The sequence below is a fragment of the Paroedura picta genome, chromosome 2 (genome assembly GCF_049243985.1).
Source record: "Paroedura picta isolate Pp20150507F chromosome 2, Ppicta_v3.0, whole genome shotgun sequence".
NCBI lineage: Eukaryota > Metazoa > Chordata > Lepidosauria > Squamata > Gekkonidae > Paroedura > Paroedura picta.
Window position 1 is genome coordinate 131,604,075 of NC_135370.1, and position 14,470 is coordinate 131,618,544.

At 42.5% G+C, this 14,470-nt stretch overlaps 1 protein-coding gene across 3 annotated transcripts in view; it reads left to right on the forward strand.

The window, feature by feature from the left end:
• Window positions 1-14,470, forward strand: part of SPTBN5 (spectrin beta, non-erythrocytic 5) — a 147,606-nt gene that overhangs the window by 4,878 nt on the left and 128,258 nt on the right. For 2 of the 3 annotated variants that reach the window (XM_077322780.1, XM_077322781.1), the window contains exons 6-10: window positions 1,075-1,303; window positions 4,502-5,136; window positions 7,277-7,415; window positions 11,996-12,228; window positions 14,058-14,211. In XM_077322780.1, the coding sequence (XP_077178895.1) occupies window positions 1,075-1,303; window positions 4,502-5,136; window positions 7,277-7,415; window positions 11,996-12,228; window positions 14,058-14,211 (1,390 nt within the window). Of the gene's footprint in view, window positions 1-1,074; window positions 1,304-3,299; window positions 3,424-4,501; window positions 5,137-7,276; window positions 7,416-11,995; window positions 12,229-14,057; window positions 14,212-14,470 lie in introns of those variants that run through there. The other variant, XM_077322782.1, reaches the window with a different exon arrangement.

Sequence of the window (14,470 nt, forward strand, 5' to 3'; positions counted from 1 at the left end):
TGCACAGCTTGGTGAGCCGACCCTCTCCAGTAGACCTTCTCATGGCTTTTTAAGTGCCAAACAGCTGTGGGCGGGGGACGATCATGGGTTTTTATCTTAAATCTGAATCCACTGGAAAAAGTAACTGTTTGCATGGTTTGCTGTCAGACTGCTAGAGGGAGCCTGTGCGTTCAGCATTTGTGAATAGGGAATTAGGTTGGCATCTAAACAAACAAGTCAGGACCTGCAATAAAATGTTGCAGTTGGCATTTAGTTTGACAACTGTGATATGAGGCATCAAACTACTTAAATTCATCCTGTCAACAGAGAGAATGAAGACAATTTTTTGCCAGTCTGAGGAATTTCCCAGTTGGGCAGATGATTTACTCCCTATTGTGCTTAGTGCCATTTTTCTGCATTCATTGTCTTAGATGGGACTTTACTATCATTTGGGAGGAGCCATAGCTCAGTAGTAGAGCATCTGTGAGGCATGCAGAAGCTTCCAGGTTCAACCCCTGGCATCTCCAATTAAAATATTTGACAGCAGATGATAGGTAGGACCTCCACCTGAGAACTTAGAAAGTCACTAGCAGCTGCCTGCATGTGGGGGAGCGGAGAATCAAACCCAGCTCACCAGATTAGAAGCCGCCTCTCCTAACCACTACACAAAGCTTTACTGTCTATTCTTACTGCCTTTTGCCAGCCTTAAAGTTGTGTAATTCTTCAGTAGTCCTTACTTTTGTCTGTAATCCTGCTTTAGCACTTCCTGCTTTAACCTTCATCAGCAGTTGTTTCAAGTCTTCAGCTAGTCATGTGGTATCTTCTGCATATTTCCAATTTTTAATGCTATTTCCATCAATGTTTCCCTCCACTTTCATCTAAATCCAGCTTTCCTTATGACATGTTCTCCATATAAAGTGTTGTCTTTTGGTAGTACTGTTAATTAAACATATTTGATATCTTCTTTGTTATAATTCCTGGAAATACAACTGTGGGTTCCTTGGTATTTGCAAAAATTAGTATTTGTTGTGCTGCATCTTCTAAATGCACCCTTTCTTGTGTTTTCCCTGCACATGCACACCTTGACCTCTCCAGGCCTGATCTCATCCAGTACAGCTCCTTAGGGCACAACCAGCCCATCAGTAACCTCAATAATGCTTTCACTGTGGCTGAGAAGCACTTGGGAATTACAAAACTACTGGATGCTGAAGATGTGGCCGTGCCCCTCCCAGATGAGAAATCTATCATGACCTATCTATCATTCTACTACCATCATTTTTCCAGGCTGAAGATGGGCCAAACTGTCCCTAAAAAGCTAGCTAAAGTAAGTGCATTGTTTCATATAGATGGGATGCGTTAGCTACATTCTCTTCACAGGTTAAATATTTAATGCCGTTCAGTTCTTCTTAACCACACGCTTGGCCATATAGCACTTGAGGCAGCTTAATCTAATTGCATAAGATGTGGCTTCAGTCCTCCGCTCACTCCTTCTGCTCCTTCTCCTTCTGCTGCTGCTTCAGTGTGCCTTGCTGTTTCTGTTTATTCTTGCTATTTATATGCAGCTTTCCTCTGTGGTTAACTTGAATAAACAGAATAGAATGGCTAAAAACATCAAATAAATAAAAATAAAAACCAGCAATAAAAATACAAAAGCAAAACATATTCATATATATAATCTGTTATTTGTGCAGGGATTTCTTTTTTCTTTTCTTTTCTTTTTGCCTTTAGGGGCTCTTCACTTTTTTAAAGCCAAATATAATGGTTTCTTTACAGTAAAAGTTTAGAAATAAGATTAGGATTAAGCAACTCTTACAGCTGGGTTTGCCAACAAGCCTGGAAGAAGAATCCTGTCTCTTTAATAGACACTTAATGAAATGTTATCATGTGATGCTTTTAAGCCCTTTTAAAGCAACAGGACATTTCCCCAGACTGGCTGGCATTCATAATTGCAACTTCATTTTTATAGGATGAACTTAAATTCCATTTTTCACTATTTTGATACCCTTTTCAGAAAATAGTATAATTTCAAGGGCTCATTTATTTCTACGCTTCCTCTTCAGAGTCCTGCTCAAGAGGACTTAAGGCCACAGTATTAAAACACAAGCTGCATTAAAAACTATCTACAAAAAGAAGCAGGCTATTACAAAGCTGTAAAACCTAAAACCTGCATAAAAAACTGGGTGAAAGATACATTTTAGCCTGCATTCTAAAAGAAGTAGTGGTAGGAAGTGGTGGTGACAACACTCATAGACAGCTTCAAGAGGGGACTGCATAAACATATGGAGCAGAGGTTCATCAGTGGCCACAAGGTATAGATGGAGCACTATGCCCGGAGCAGTGATGCTCTGGATCCTTGGTGCTTGGGGGGCAACAGTGGGAGGGCTTCTGGAGTTCTGGCCCCACTGGTGGACCTCCTGATGGCACCTGGGTTTGGCTACTGTGTGACACAGAGTGTTGGACTGGATGGGCCACTGGTCCAATCCAACATGTCTTTTCTTATGTAGACAATCCTCAAGGGGGAAGGGTGTTTTAAAAACAAGGTGTCACTCGCCTCACCTCTGAGGGCAGTAGCACAGAGAGGAGGGCTTGAAAGTTAGATGTTAACAGCAAGCTGGGTAGTATAGGAAAAGATTCCTTTGGAGTTGCCAACAGGTTTAAAGATAGAAATCTGGCTTATGAAATTCTTGGAAATTTGACCTCATGTCACAGAGTTTATCCTCTGAAGCTGCTGTTTCCTCCAGGAAACTGATCTCTGTAGTATGGCAATCACTTGTAATTCTGAAGATGTCTAGGTCCTACCTGGAGTTTGGTTAACTTACTTCAAGAGAGAAGCACGAGAAGTTCTGCAACCTTGGCTGAAAGACCTGTGTCTTCCCTATCTGACTCTAAAGAAACCAAGGCTAGCATAGGAACTTAACAAGTATAGTAGCATTTTGTGTTTTTGCTTTTCAGACCTTGTGATCTTGTTGAAGGAATGCTAAGCATAGTGTTATATGTGACACCTAAAATATTCTCTCTGATCTTTGCATTTACACATCTAGTTTTCTGTCTTTTGAGCTTATTTTTTAAATCATATCCCTTACTTCTGTGATTACCAACTTTTCTGTTTCTTTCAGCCCCATCCCTTCTTGAAAGACACAAACAAACCCAGGGAGGCAAACTTAATCTCCTCATGACTTCAGTCATTCTAAATAGGTAGCTCTGAGTTCCCTAATAGGATTGTGTCAGGGTGGGAAGCTTCCTTTGTGTCAAGTTGAGCCTGAGTGCCATGTGGGAGTGACCAGGAAGGCAAAGAGAATCCATCCTGAGAGAGAAATCTCCCTTCCCCCACCCACCCCAGTCACCATGCACTTACTAGGATCCTTCAGCGAGAACTGGGTACGATGGCAGAATATTCAGAAAGGATCCCTGATGTCACCTCAGGCTGCTTTTCCTGCCCTAAAGGTTGGTGCTACTGTTTGACTCCTTCTCCTGCACTGGGGCATGATTTCTTTGTTTTGCGTACTTTTTAAAACAGATATCAGGAGGGATTAGCATGTGCAGTTCATGGGTCTTTCTTCAGTTTCAGCACCTTCCTTAACATATCCATCTCCCTGCTCATTAGGAAAACAGTTGGGGGTTGAGAATGCTGAGGGCTACTGATGAGACACCATTATTGTCTATTATTCTAGGCAGTAGGTTTCCTGCAATCTTGTACATGGCACTCAGAGTCATTTCAAGTTTATTGCTCTGAAGCTTGGCTTAAGGGGTGGAAAGTAAAAATAGCAATTCAGTGGGGAAGGAAAACAGGCTTATAATTAGGGGGTACCCGTACTTCAGTTCAATGAATACTTCCTTGAGGCATATTATGCCAGGTATTGAATCAACTAGCCATTGGCCAAGGAACTGTACAGATCCCCATGCAAGTTGCTGATAGCTCAAATGGACTACCAGGATCAAGCAGCAGATGCTTAACTATGCTTATACCTAAACAGCTATGTAGTACCACATTAGAGTCAAGTGGTACTTGACACCTGCTATTGTGAGTTTCTTATTAGGGAAAGTAGCCACTGGGACACGCATTAAGGTTCATGGTGATTATCAGGATTTTGGTTCATTTGGCAAAATATGATGCGAGTCCCTTGTATATCATAAGCCCCAGTATCAACTGTCTTCTATGGTGCAGGCAGGTTAAGTTCTTTTGTGATAGTCTTAAAACATCTGCTTTTTTTTAAAAGCATATAGTATAGTAAGGCTGTCATCTCTATCAAATATAACATCTTAGTAACCAGAAGAGGGAATTTTGCTACACATCCAGATCAGATTTATGGATCATAAAATGGTTCTTTGTACTTGTGCAGTCATTGCTTAGTAGAGAGATTGCTTCTGTCTCAGACAATATCAGCTTAGGTCATTAAACAGCTACCATATGAAACTGAGACTAATTTATTGAGAGATATTTTGTTTGATTCTACCATACCTGGTTTTTATGTGAAAATGATTTAAAATGTTATTTGTTGGGGTGGGATGGTCTTTTTTGCAGATTCTTTTCTTTTTAAAGGAAACAGAGGACTTAAAGTCACAGTATGAGCAAATGGTCTTTGAGCTGTTGAAGTGGATTAAGCTCAAAGTGGTGGAATTGGATGGTCGCCACTTCCCCAACACTGTACAAGAGATGCGCCTTCTCATCGGCAACTTTAAGACCTTCCGCACTGTAGAGAAACCTCCCAAGTACAGGGAGAAGGGGGTTATTGAAGCCCATTTCTTCCACATCAGAACCAAGCAGCAAGCCAACCACCAGCGCCCTTATTTGCCCCCTGAAGGAAGGACGTTGCGAGACTTAGAAAATGAATGGGTCAGTTTGGAGAATGCTGAGCACAACCGTGGGAAAGCACTACAACAGGAGCTGTTGAGACTAGAAAGAGCTGAACAACTGGTCCAGAGATTCCTGAAGAAAGCAGCTCTTCGTGTGGCCTACCTGGAAAGCATGAGGGAGATAATGAGTAAGGAGGATGCTCGGAGACCTGATAACTTGGAGCAACTTGAAGCTGCTGCAAAGAAACTGGAGGCTATTGAGACAGACATGCTTCCCAGAGACACATGCTTCAAAGCGCTCGCTGAGATGGCTGCAGAAATCAAGAAGGAGAATTATTATGATCAGGATCAAGTTACAAAGATGTGAGTTGACAAATAGTGTGTGATGAATAAATGCAGGAAAGACTTGTAGACAAAATTAGAAGAATACATGGTCAAAAACATTATATTCACCTACCCTTGAAATAAGGCAACATCATCTATAGAACTACTAGAACTGAAATTTCACATGCTGTGCAAAATGCAGGAATGTTGAAATGCATGGCCATCATCTGTTCATTGAGAAAGCTCAGGAGCAATGCATTTAGAACCACTATTCTTTTCCATGCATGGAAACCAGTAGCAAAGTAGGGGCTGAATGGCACTTAAATAACATGATAATTTAATCTATTTCTGAATGCAGTGATGGAAGTTAAAAATGGCTGATAGATGTCACTGTTTAACTACAAAGCTGCACATATATGAGTTTAGAGTCATGTGTATAGAGATTTAAAAAAAAATTACCAGAAATGTTGAAGATGTTTTTTCTCAAATACAAAATATTCTATGAGAATACCTTTGTATTTTATCAATGGTAATCATATTTATATAGTTTTGATGATCCCAAAGCTTTCTTTCTTTCTATACCACTCTTCCCTGAGGCTCAGGGTGGTTTACATAAAATGCAGAAAACAGTATATGGAACTCAGCTTTTCACAGTAACATTAAACTATAACAGAGGTAACAGTATAACAATTCAAACAGGTCCAGAGCAGAAGGCATGGGTGGATTTCTGGGAGGGAGCAGGGGCCCTGTAGAAGTTGCTGGTTATCTGGTCTCAACCAAATGCCTGGCGGAAGAGCTCCCTTTATGCTTAGGGTGGCCAATAGACCTGGAGAAAAGCTGTACTTTTATCAGAGGTTTAACAAGATGCTGTTTACTAGGTGACATTTACCTCCATGTAGCACTGATAGTTCTGAAATGGGGAGTTTCTGGAGATTAGGAGGATGCTGTGGAGGACAGAGTTTTGGAATGGAATAGAGACCAACAGATTCAAATGAGTAGCCGTGTTGGTCTGAAGTAGCACAATAAAATCAGAGTCCAGTAGCATCTTTAAGACCAACAAAGATTTATTCAAGGTGTGAGCTTTCGAGTGCAAGCACTCTTCCTCAGACTAAGAACTGACCATCATAGCAGTATGAATATATAAGCAAAAGTTAATCTTGTTTCATTAGTAAACTGTGTCACAGCATCCACACACAGCCACATGATAACTCCCTGCCAAACCAGCCAATCAGACCCCTCGAACCCATTTGTAGTTCACAAAGACATATCAGAAATAAAACAGTCAAAGCCAATGATCCACGGCTCACACGCCTTGAATAAATCTTTGTTGGTCTTAAAGGTGCTATTGGACTCTGATTTTATAGAGACCAACAGGGGCATGATATCCGTCCCCTGAAGCTACCATTTCCTCTACAGGAACTGATCTCTCTTGTCTCCAGTTCTTGAAGAACTCCAGCCCCCTGCCTCACCTGGAGGCCGGTAACTTCTACTTCCACACCATGAAAAGCTTCAGCTTCCCGTTTCCACATGATATGCCTCCATTAAAGGGAAAGGGTATTTTTCTCCAGGTCTATTGGCAACCCTATATCATAGTTAAATGGGTTTCACAATATCAGAGGGTATTCAAAATGTTTCCTGATCAGTGGCCACATTTTACAAATAATATGAGAGTGCTACTTAACATAGAGACCCCATGCTAAATTCCTTTTTATCCCCTTCCGTAATGTATAGTTCAACTTACACCTAGTCCTGACATTGTTGTAATGTAAGCTTTTCCTTTTTTTTTTTTAGTTGCTGCAAAATGAGAAGAGAAGGGATGTGAAAATGCATATACTCATAGGGATATCTAGTCTGGATTAGGAAATACCTGGAGATTTTTTTTTGGTGGGGGGGGAATCTGGGTAGGGAGGGTTGCAGGGAGGGGTGGGACCTCTGTTGGGTATAAAGCCATGGAATTCACCCTCCAAAGCAGCCATTTTCTCCAGGGGAACTGGTATCTGTTGCCTGAAGGTCTCCAGGCCCCACCTGGAGGTTGGCCACTCTATCATAAAAACAGAATAGTACTAGTGAAAAACTCGGTGAAGGACTCCTATTTTGCTGGCAGCCCTTCCTAACATGTAGTTCTCCTAAGAGTCTTGTGCTGATTCATATTTTTCTTTCTTCTGCTCCTCCCTCCTAGGCAAAAAGACATTGCACAACAGCGGCAAGATCTTTTGAGTCAACTCCAAAGACAAAGACAATCTCTGAGAATTACACAGAAAGTTTTGGTCCTTCTGAGAGACATCGATACTGTTGTGGAAGAAATTAAAGAGCTGCAGGTATCTAGCATAATACATGCGACAGACTGATGCAGGAATTCCAACCAGGGTTCCAGAGTGGCATACCGCTGCACGAGAGACACTGAGGGAAGGGCAGGGCTTTTGAAACCTCCGGGAAGGATTGGACAGGGAGGAGGAATGAACAAGGGGAAACATAAAAGGGAGACAGGGACAAACAGAAGGGGTCAGATGCTAAGGAGGAGAAGGCAAGCTACAGAGGTCAGTTTCAATGGATAAAATGACTGCTTTGTCATTATACCCCACTGAGTTCCCTGTCCTCCCAAACCTGCATGCCCAAATCTCCAGGAGTTTTCCAACCTGAATCTGGCAACCCTACTCTCCTTATCCACTGTCAGTGTGCAGAGGGCACCTGGCACTCCTAGAAGCTGCTGACTTATTATTTAACACCTAGCTACAGGGGAATATGATCTCAATCTAGATTTAGACCACCACAATCTATTTTACAAGATCTTTTTGACAAAGTAATGGTGTGTCAATACGAGGTTGGAATGATGACAGAAATGGGAATTCAGCAGAATAATCAGAGACAGTTTTAGAAATACCAAATATAAGTTAGGAAAGATATTGGGCAACAATGCTTTCCCACAATTATTCATACTGCCTAATGTTTGTATCAGAAAAAAATTAGAGGTATAAAAAAGAAAAGAAAGCAGTGGGGGCGGAGGGTGATATCAACAATCATTTTTGTACTGGAATGCCATCTGGATTGGCTTCTAGAGTCTGTAGATCCATCTGAATATTGGATCTAAACAAACCCAAAGGTGTTGGGGTAAAACTCTTGCCAGTGATTTGGTAATAACAAAAAAAAAACCATCTAGAATAAACTCAAACAAGTCAAGATACAAGTTATACAGATGTGGTTCCAAGGCTGAGCACAAATTTAAATGATGAAGGCAACACTTGTTAGGGATAAAAGAAACAAAAGGTTTAGTCTTCCTGGGATAGGAGGGTGGTGGAAGTATTTAAAATAAGCCTCAGGAGAGGAGAAGAGAGAAACAGAGAGGACAAGAGAGAGACTGAAGGGTTATACACAGGAGGAGTTCTTTAAAGCAAATCTTTTCCACATAAGAAAAAGCAGCGAAGACTTAGCTGAAGCCACCATTGATGCGGCAGAGGAGCGGGCAGCAAGCAGATGCGCTGGGGGAGGTCTTATGGCGGCGGGAAGGGCGGCGCTGCGTGAGAGCATCGGGCCTGAGCATTGGCGCCTGGGCGCCACGTGGAGGAGCCCTGCCTCTTGGTGCCAGGCTCGTTGCCCAAGCGGCTTCCCTCCCACCCACCCTGTTTTGTTGGTTGTAAAAGTTATGTCTGTATGGCCACTGGTTGATGTGTTTATATTGCATTTTGTCACAGCTGGCGGCTTTGGAATGGGATGGAGCTTGTTTGGGGGGAGTTCTGCGCATCGGGGGTTGAGGACCTCCCTACAAGGTGGCAGGTCTGCGAGCAGGGCTGACCCAGCTGGGGAGGCTTGGGGCTCGCAGTGCCAGGTAGCCGGGGTGGGACCAAGAAGGAGGTGGGCGCCTCTACTTGGCACCCCAGGGCTTACAGTGCCGGGTGGCCTGGGGTGGTGCCAAGGGGAGTGTACGCTTCCTCTTGGCACCCCAGGTGGATACTTCCCTATGGTGGGAATCCAGCAGCAAGGGGATCAGTTTCCCAGCAGGGGAACCGGGTGGGCCCCAGGGCGCTGCTGGCTCTTCCTGTGGGCAGGATCCCAGCAGCAAGGAGACCTGTGTTCCTAGATGGGCTCCAGGGTGCTGCTGGGTCCGGGTTCTTGTGATCTTCTCACTGCAAGTCAGGCTCCCTCTCCCATGCCGTACCAACACTCCTGGGGAGTATTAATAAAGCTGTGGCTTTGTTTAAGCCAATGGAAATGTGTGCGTGCCCTCCTGCAAGTCAATATTCAGAATCAGATAGTCAGGGCTTCTTCACAATAGTATTCTTTTGTTCAGAATCTCTGGAAGATCTTCTGTAAGGCTAAATCAAGTCCAAGAAATCCAAGCATGGCGTTTTGTTTGATTTGACATGTTCTGGAATGAAAACTCTGAACTTGACCATGCCTGACTGAATCATCTCTCTAGGCTCATCCTTTTATGCTAAGGCTTGTCTGAGGGTAGCTAGCCATTGCATTCCATAACTGAATTCAGTCATGCAAATACGGTCTGTTGCTGTCTTGCTTGTAGCCAACAGAAGAGAAAGGGAACTTTTCTAAGGCAATATGTTTGTAATGATGAGTAAATACAATTTCTTTTACATCTTTTATATACCAGAAGGAACAACCATACAGCTTCTAGATCAATTCCGTTTTCATTGGCTTCATCAGTGGTTGAACCCTTCAGCCACTCTCTAGGTTCTCTAGAGTAGCGATCCCCAACCTGTGGGCCGCAAACCACATGTGGTCCTTCGACTAATTGGAGGTGGGCCCCGAAGGACGCCTTCCCCCCCCCCCGGCCCTTTACAACACACTTCGGGTGTCATTGTCTCCCATCACTCCCAGATGGAACTATCTCATTGCAGAGAAACAAGCTCAGGGTTCCCATTGATTTGTCATTGTCATGAGTAAAAATTTCCATAAAAATAAAATGTTCCTTATGTTCATTGTTGTGGCGTGTCTGTATCTTATTTTGAAGGGATGTTTAAACATTACCATAGCGATCAGAGAGCGTTAGGGCAGTGGTTCAGAGTAGAGGAGTAAACTACCCCCCCCCCCACCGGGCCTCAGTAAAATTGTCAAGCGTTGAGTAGTCCCCGGTGATAAAAAGGTTGGGGACCACTGCTCTAGAGTACTGTGGGGAATGCTAGTCAACGACCACTCCACGACTAGCATTCCCCGCAGTACCCTAGAGCAGGGTTAGTCAACCTGTGGTCCTCCAGATGTTCATGGACTACAGTTCCCATGAACTGTAGCATTTGCTGGCAGGGGATCATGGTAATTGTAGTCCATGAACATCTGGAGGACCACAGGTTGACTACCCCTGCCCTAGAGAGCCTATGGCTGATTGATACTAAAATATTTACAATAGTACTATAAGGAAAGGCAATAGGATTTTTTCACCTTTGATACTACAAAACTGTTTTTGGAGGATTGAAGGGTTCAACCACTGAAGAAGCCAATGAAAACGGAATTGATCTAGAAGCTGTTATGGTTGCTCCTTCTGGTATATAAAAGATGTAAAAGAAATTGTATTTACTCATCATTACAAACATATTGCCTTAGAAAGGCTCCCTTTCTCTTCTGTTGATTGTTCATTGTGAACCTTTCTTTTTTTGTATTGTAATTTCATTGCTTGTAGCCAAGGCAGCCTATTTCATTTTGTACGCATGCAAACACACATCCTTCTAGCAGTGTTTATAGCAAACAACTCTTTGGACAAGAGCAGTCAAACTTTCTCCAATATGATAGGACAGGTGAACTCATAGACCAAGGGCCATTCTGCACTGGGATCCATGTAGCAAATTGTTTGCTGAATGAAAAATCGCCATTTTAAATAGTGGAATTCGTCGTTATGCATACCTGCCTTTGTAGTGGAATCCAGTTGCGTTTCTATCGTTTCCCACAGGGTTCCGGTCTCGGCAAAAATCGCTAGAAAGGAAGCGCTATTGCTGAGCTGTGTCCCGCCCCTGGCCTTCAAGCAGCCAATGGGCGGCTGTTAGCATGCTCCCAAACAGCCCCTTTCCCTTTAAGGAAGGTTTTTAAAAAAAAACACACACACACACCTGTTGCAACGAATATGCGTTGATCCATCCAGCTAGCAGGTGATGTTTGAGCTGCCGTTTCATCGTTGCCACGCTCCCCCCGAGTGAAACCCCCCCCCTCACAGGCGCGATTTTCGGCCGTAAACAGTGTGAAAAATAAAGTGAAAATAAACCAGCAAACGGGCCTCTATGATGCTTGTGCTTGGTGACTTTAAACAGAGGGACTGCAGCCGGGGAAGCCTCACTGGGTAAACGAAGGCTTGCCGGTGCGTTGATCTCCACTTGCTCGGAGAAAAAAAAAATGGCGATCGCTTCGCCGGAAGATCAGAGGAGAGAGCCAGGGGGAGGGACTTTGCAGAAACCGCAACAATGGTAACGCACAGAACTTTCCCGCTAGTGTTGCAGATTGGTTGCAGGAGTGTAGCGCTTTCCGGAGGGTGAATCCACTTTTTGGGATTTCCCCGAAAGCGCTACAACAAAGCGCTTTTTGCGGATCGGTTTCAGGAGTGTTGCAGATTGTCAACGACGTTGTGCATAACGGCAAAACTGTAGTGATTTCAATTAGTAACCATTGTGCTATTTTGGATGAATGCAGAATGGCCCCAAATGTAGTAGAGATTGTTGCTACAAATGGAAGACAGAATAGTCTCTGCAACAAGATTTACATGCATATAGACACTTGGTAAACTGGACACCTGTAAAATCCTGCTGTGTTCTGAGGAGAATATTATCTTTGCTCTGCTTCCTCTGTTTGGAAGGATATAACAAGTTGATACATATAAGCTGTGCTAAGATACCATTTGGTAAATGTATTTCAAGGAAGCAGTTGAATAAGGGTACATATTCTTGGTATTTCATTCTATTCCCAGGTCCTAGTGAATTCTCAGGATTGTGGTAAAGAACTCTTGGAGGCAGTAGATTTATTGGAGAAGCATCAATTCCTTTCCTCCCAGGCTTCTTTATTCGGGGAGAGAATCAGTCGTATCACTAAAAGAGCTGAAGAGAACATGAAAAGTAAATCAGTCAGATCAGATATGCTTCAAGCCAAACTTTGGATGCTCCACCAGCTACATCAAAATCTTCTGGATCTCTGTAAAACACGGTACATTTCTTCTCATTCACCTCTTCACAAGGAGCTTAGCAAAGTCGTTTGATTCAAAGAACACAGACTAGGAGGCCTTTATTGCAAAATTCTTTTTAAATATCAGATATTGGGGAAGTTAATGATTTTGAACATGTGGATATATGGGATTGAGGAAGTTGGTGATTTTGAGCATGCCGTGATGACGCCATACCTTTCTCCCTCTTACTATTAGTGCAGAGAAAATAATTAAAGGAAATATAGTTGTGTTAAGGATCAGAAGGGGAGCTAACGCTCTGCTTAGGTGCATGTGTGGGAACAAAACCAAAAACAAGCTGAAAGTAAATTCCCCCTAACGAGTACACAAAACATATAGGGGTTATTCAATTATTAAAAATAATTTTCCTTTTGCACCAATTATTTCTTTTCTCATCATTACGGTACTACACCAGCAATCAAACCACAATGTACACAAAAGTATTGATAATTAAAATAGTATAAAATTTAAAACATTCCAACTGTAAGAATCAACAAAATTACATTTTAAAATTCACATGCATTATCTCTAGCAATTGAGACTGCCTTTACCTAGGTTGCTCTGAATTCACCCAGCTCTTCGTTGTTTTGATTGCCTTCCACGCAAATTTGGCTTCATTTTGCCTGGATGCTGCCCCCTTTCTCTTCACTGAGAGGGATGCAATCATATAGAAGATTTAATGTGCAACCTGACTCATCTGTAGGTATAAACACAGTTATCCAATAGCAATTCCCGTAAGAAAGATGGCTTGAACGTAACAGTATGAATGTGGAAACTGCTTCCTAATTGTTATACTTTGTACTTGGGCATTGGCAGTGCCATCCTAAGTAGAGTTATACTGTTCCAAGCCCATTGACTTAAATTGACTTTCAAAGGTGTAAGTTTGCTTAGGATTGCATGGAGAGTGATGTATGGATATATTGTGCATATATGTGATTGAGGAAGTTATTTCACGTCACATAGATTTTGTAATGATACTGTGAACCAGTCTCAGATAACTCACAAATACATGTACTGCATATTTCGTGGCTAGATGCAGTTCCTAGGCATTTGTAGGGAGGAGATGAATCATTCCCCAGTCTCATGAGTTTCTTGATCATGGGCCCAAAATGTAGAGGTAACACCAGAAACTTTCAGTGAAACCCCTCTTTGGACACCTGTAAGTTTAGCGTAACAATGTAAGCCTGTAAAGACCATCAAGATTCATGTAAATTAGGCCATTTGAGTTAGACCTGCTATGGATGGTCTGCTGTGCATTGAAGAAAAATTATTTGCCGTTTGTTTCATAGACTCATTAGGAAAAATTCGTTTCGGAGGGTAGCCATGTTGGTATGCAGTAGAACACCTTGTTTCGTCCAGGAGCACCTTAGAGATCAACAAGATTTCTGGGGTATAAGCCTTCAACAGTCAAAGTTCCCTTCATCAGATGCAAGTTGGAATGGAGATCTAAGTCCTTATATCTCTTTCAGAAGGTGGGAGGGGTGTTGCAAAGAAGGAGTTCAGGATGGAAAGCACAATGTGCATAGTAATTAGTCCATAAGTGTCTTTGTATCCTGAGTTCCCTCTTTGCAGCACCCCTTCCACCTTCTGACTGGTATATAAGGACTCTGAAATCGCAGTCCAACTCATATCTGATAAAGGAAGCTTTGACTCTTAAATGCTTAAACCCCCCAAAAAAATCCTGTTTGTCTTTACAGTGCTGCTGAACTCACATCTAGTTTTTAAAATGTTTGTTTCAATACGGAGCTGAAACTATTTTTATTAGATTTTTCTGAATTTCTAACTGAGAGGCATCATTTATACCTTTTCTTAGACAGAACCAGCTGGGAGCGGCTTTGATGCTTTTTCAGTTTTCCCACGAGTGCAAAGAAGAAGAGCTGTGGCTGTGTGAAAAGTTGAAGCTAGTGCAGACAGCAACCTTAGGGATCAGTCTCAATCACATTGCTGCCTCTCTTGAGAGCCATAAGGTAGGCTTGTATCATTCATTCTTACAAAGTCACCTTGTCAATTCATGCAGTTTTTAGCTCAACTGAAAGTCCTCATCAAAGAATGTGTTTTAGAAGCCTTTGGTTTCTTAAGGATAGTTTCCTCAGTGCTTCAACCAAAGCTTGTCCAAAAGACCAAGCTACAAAGAGGTACAGATGGAATAAGATTCTTAGGCAGGAAACAAACATAATTTTTTTTTCATTTGCTTATATGAATAATCATGATCACCACCTATGAGAG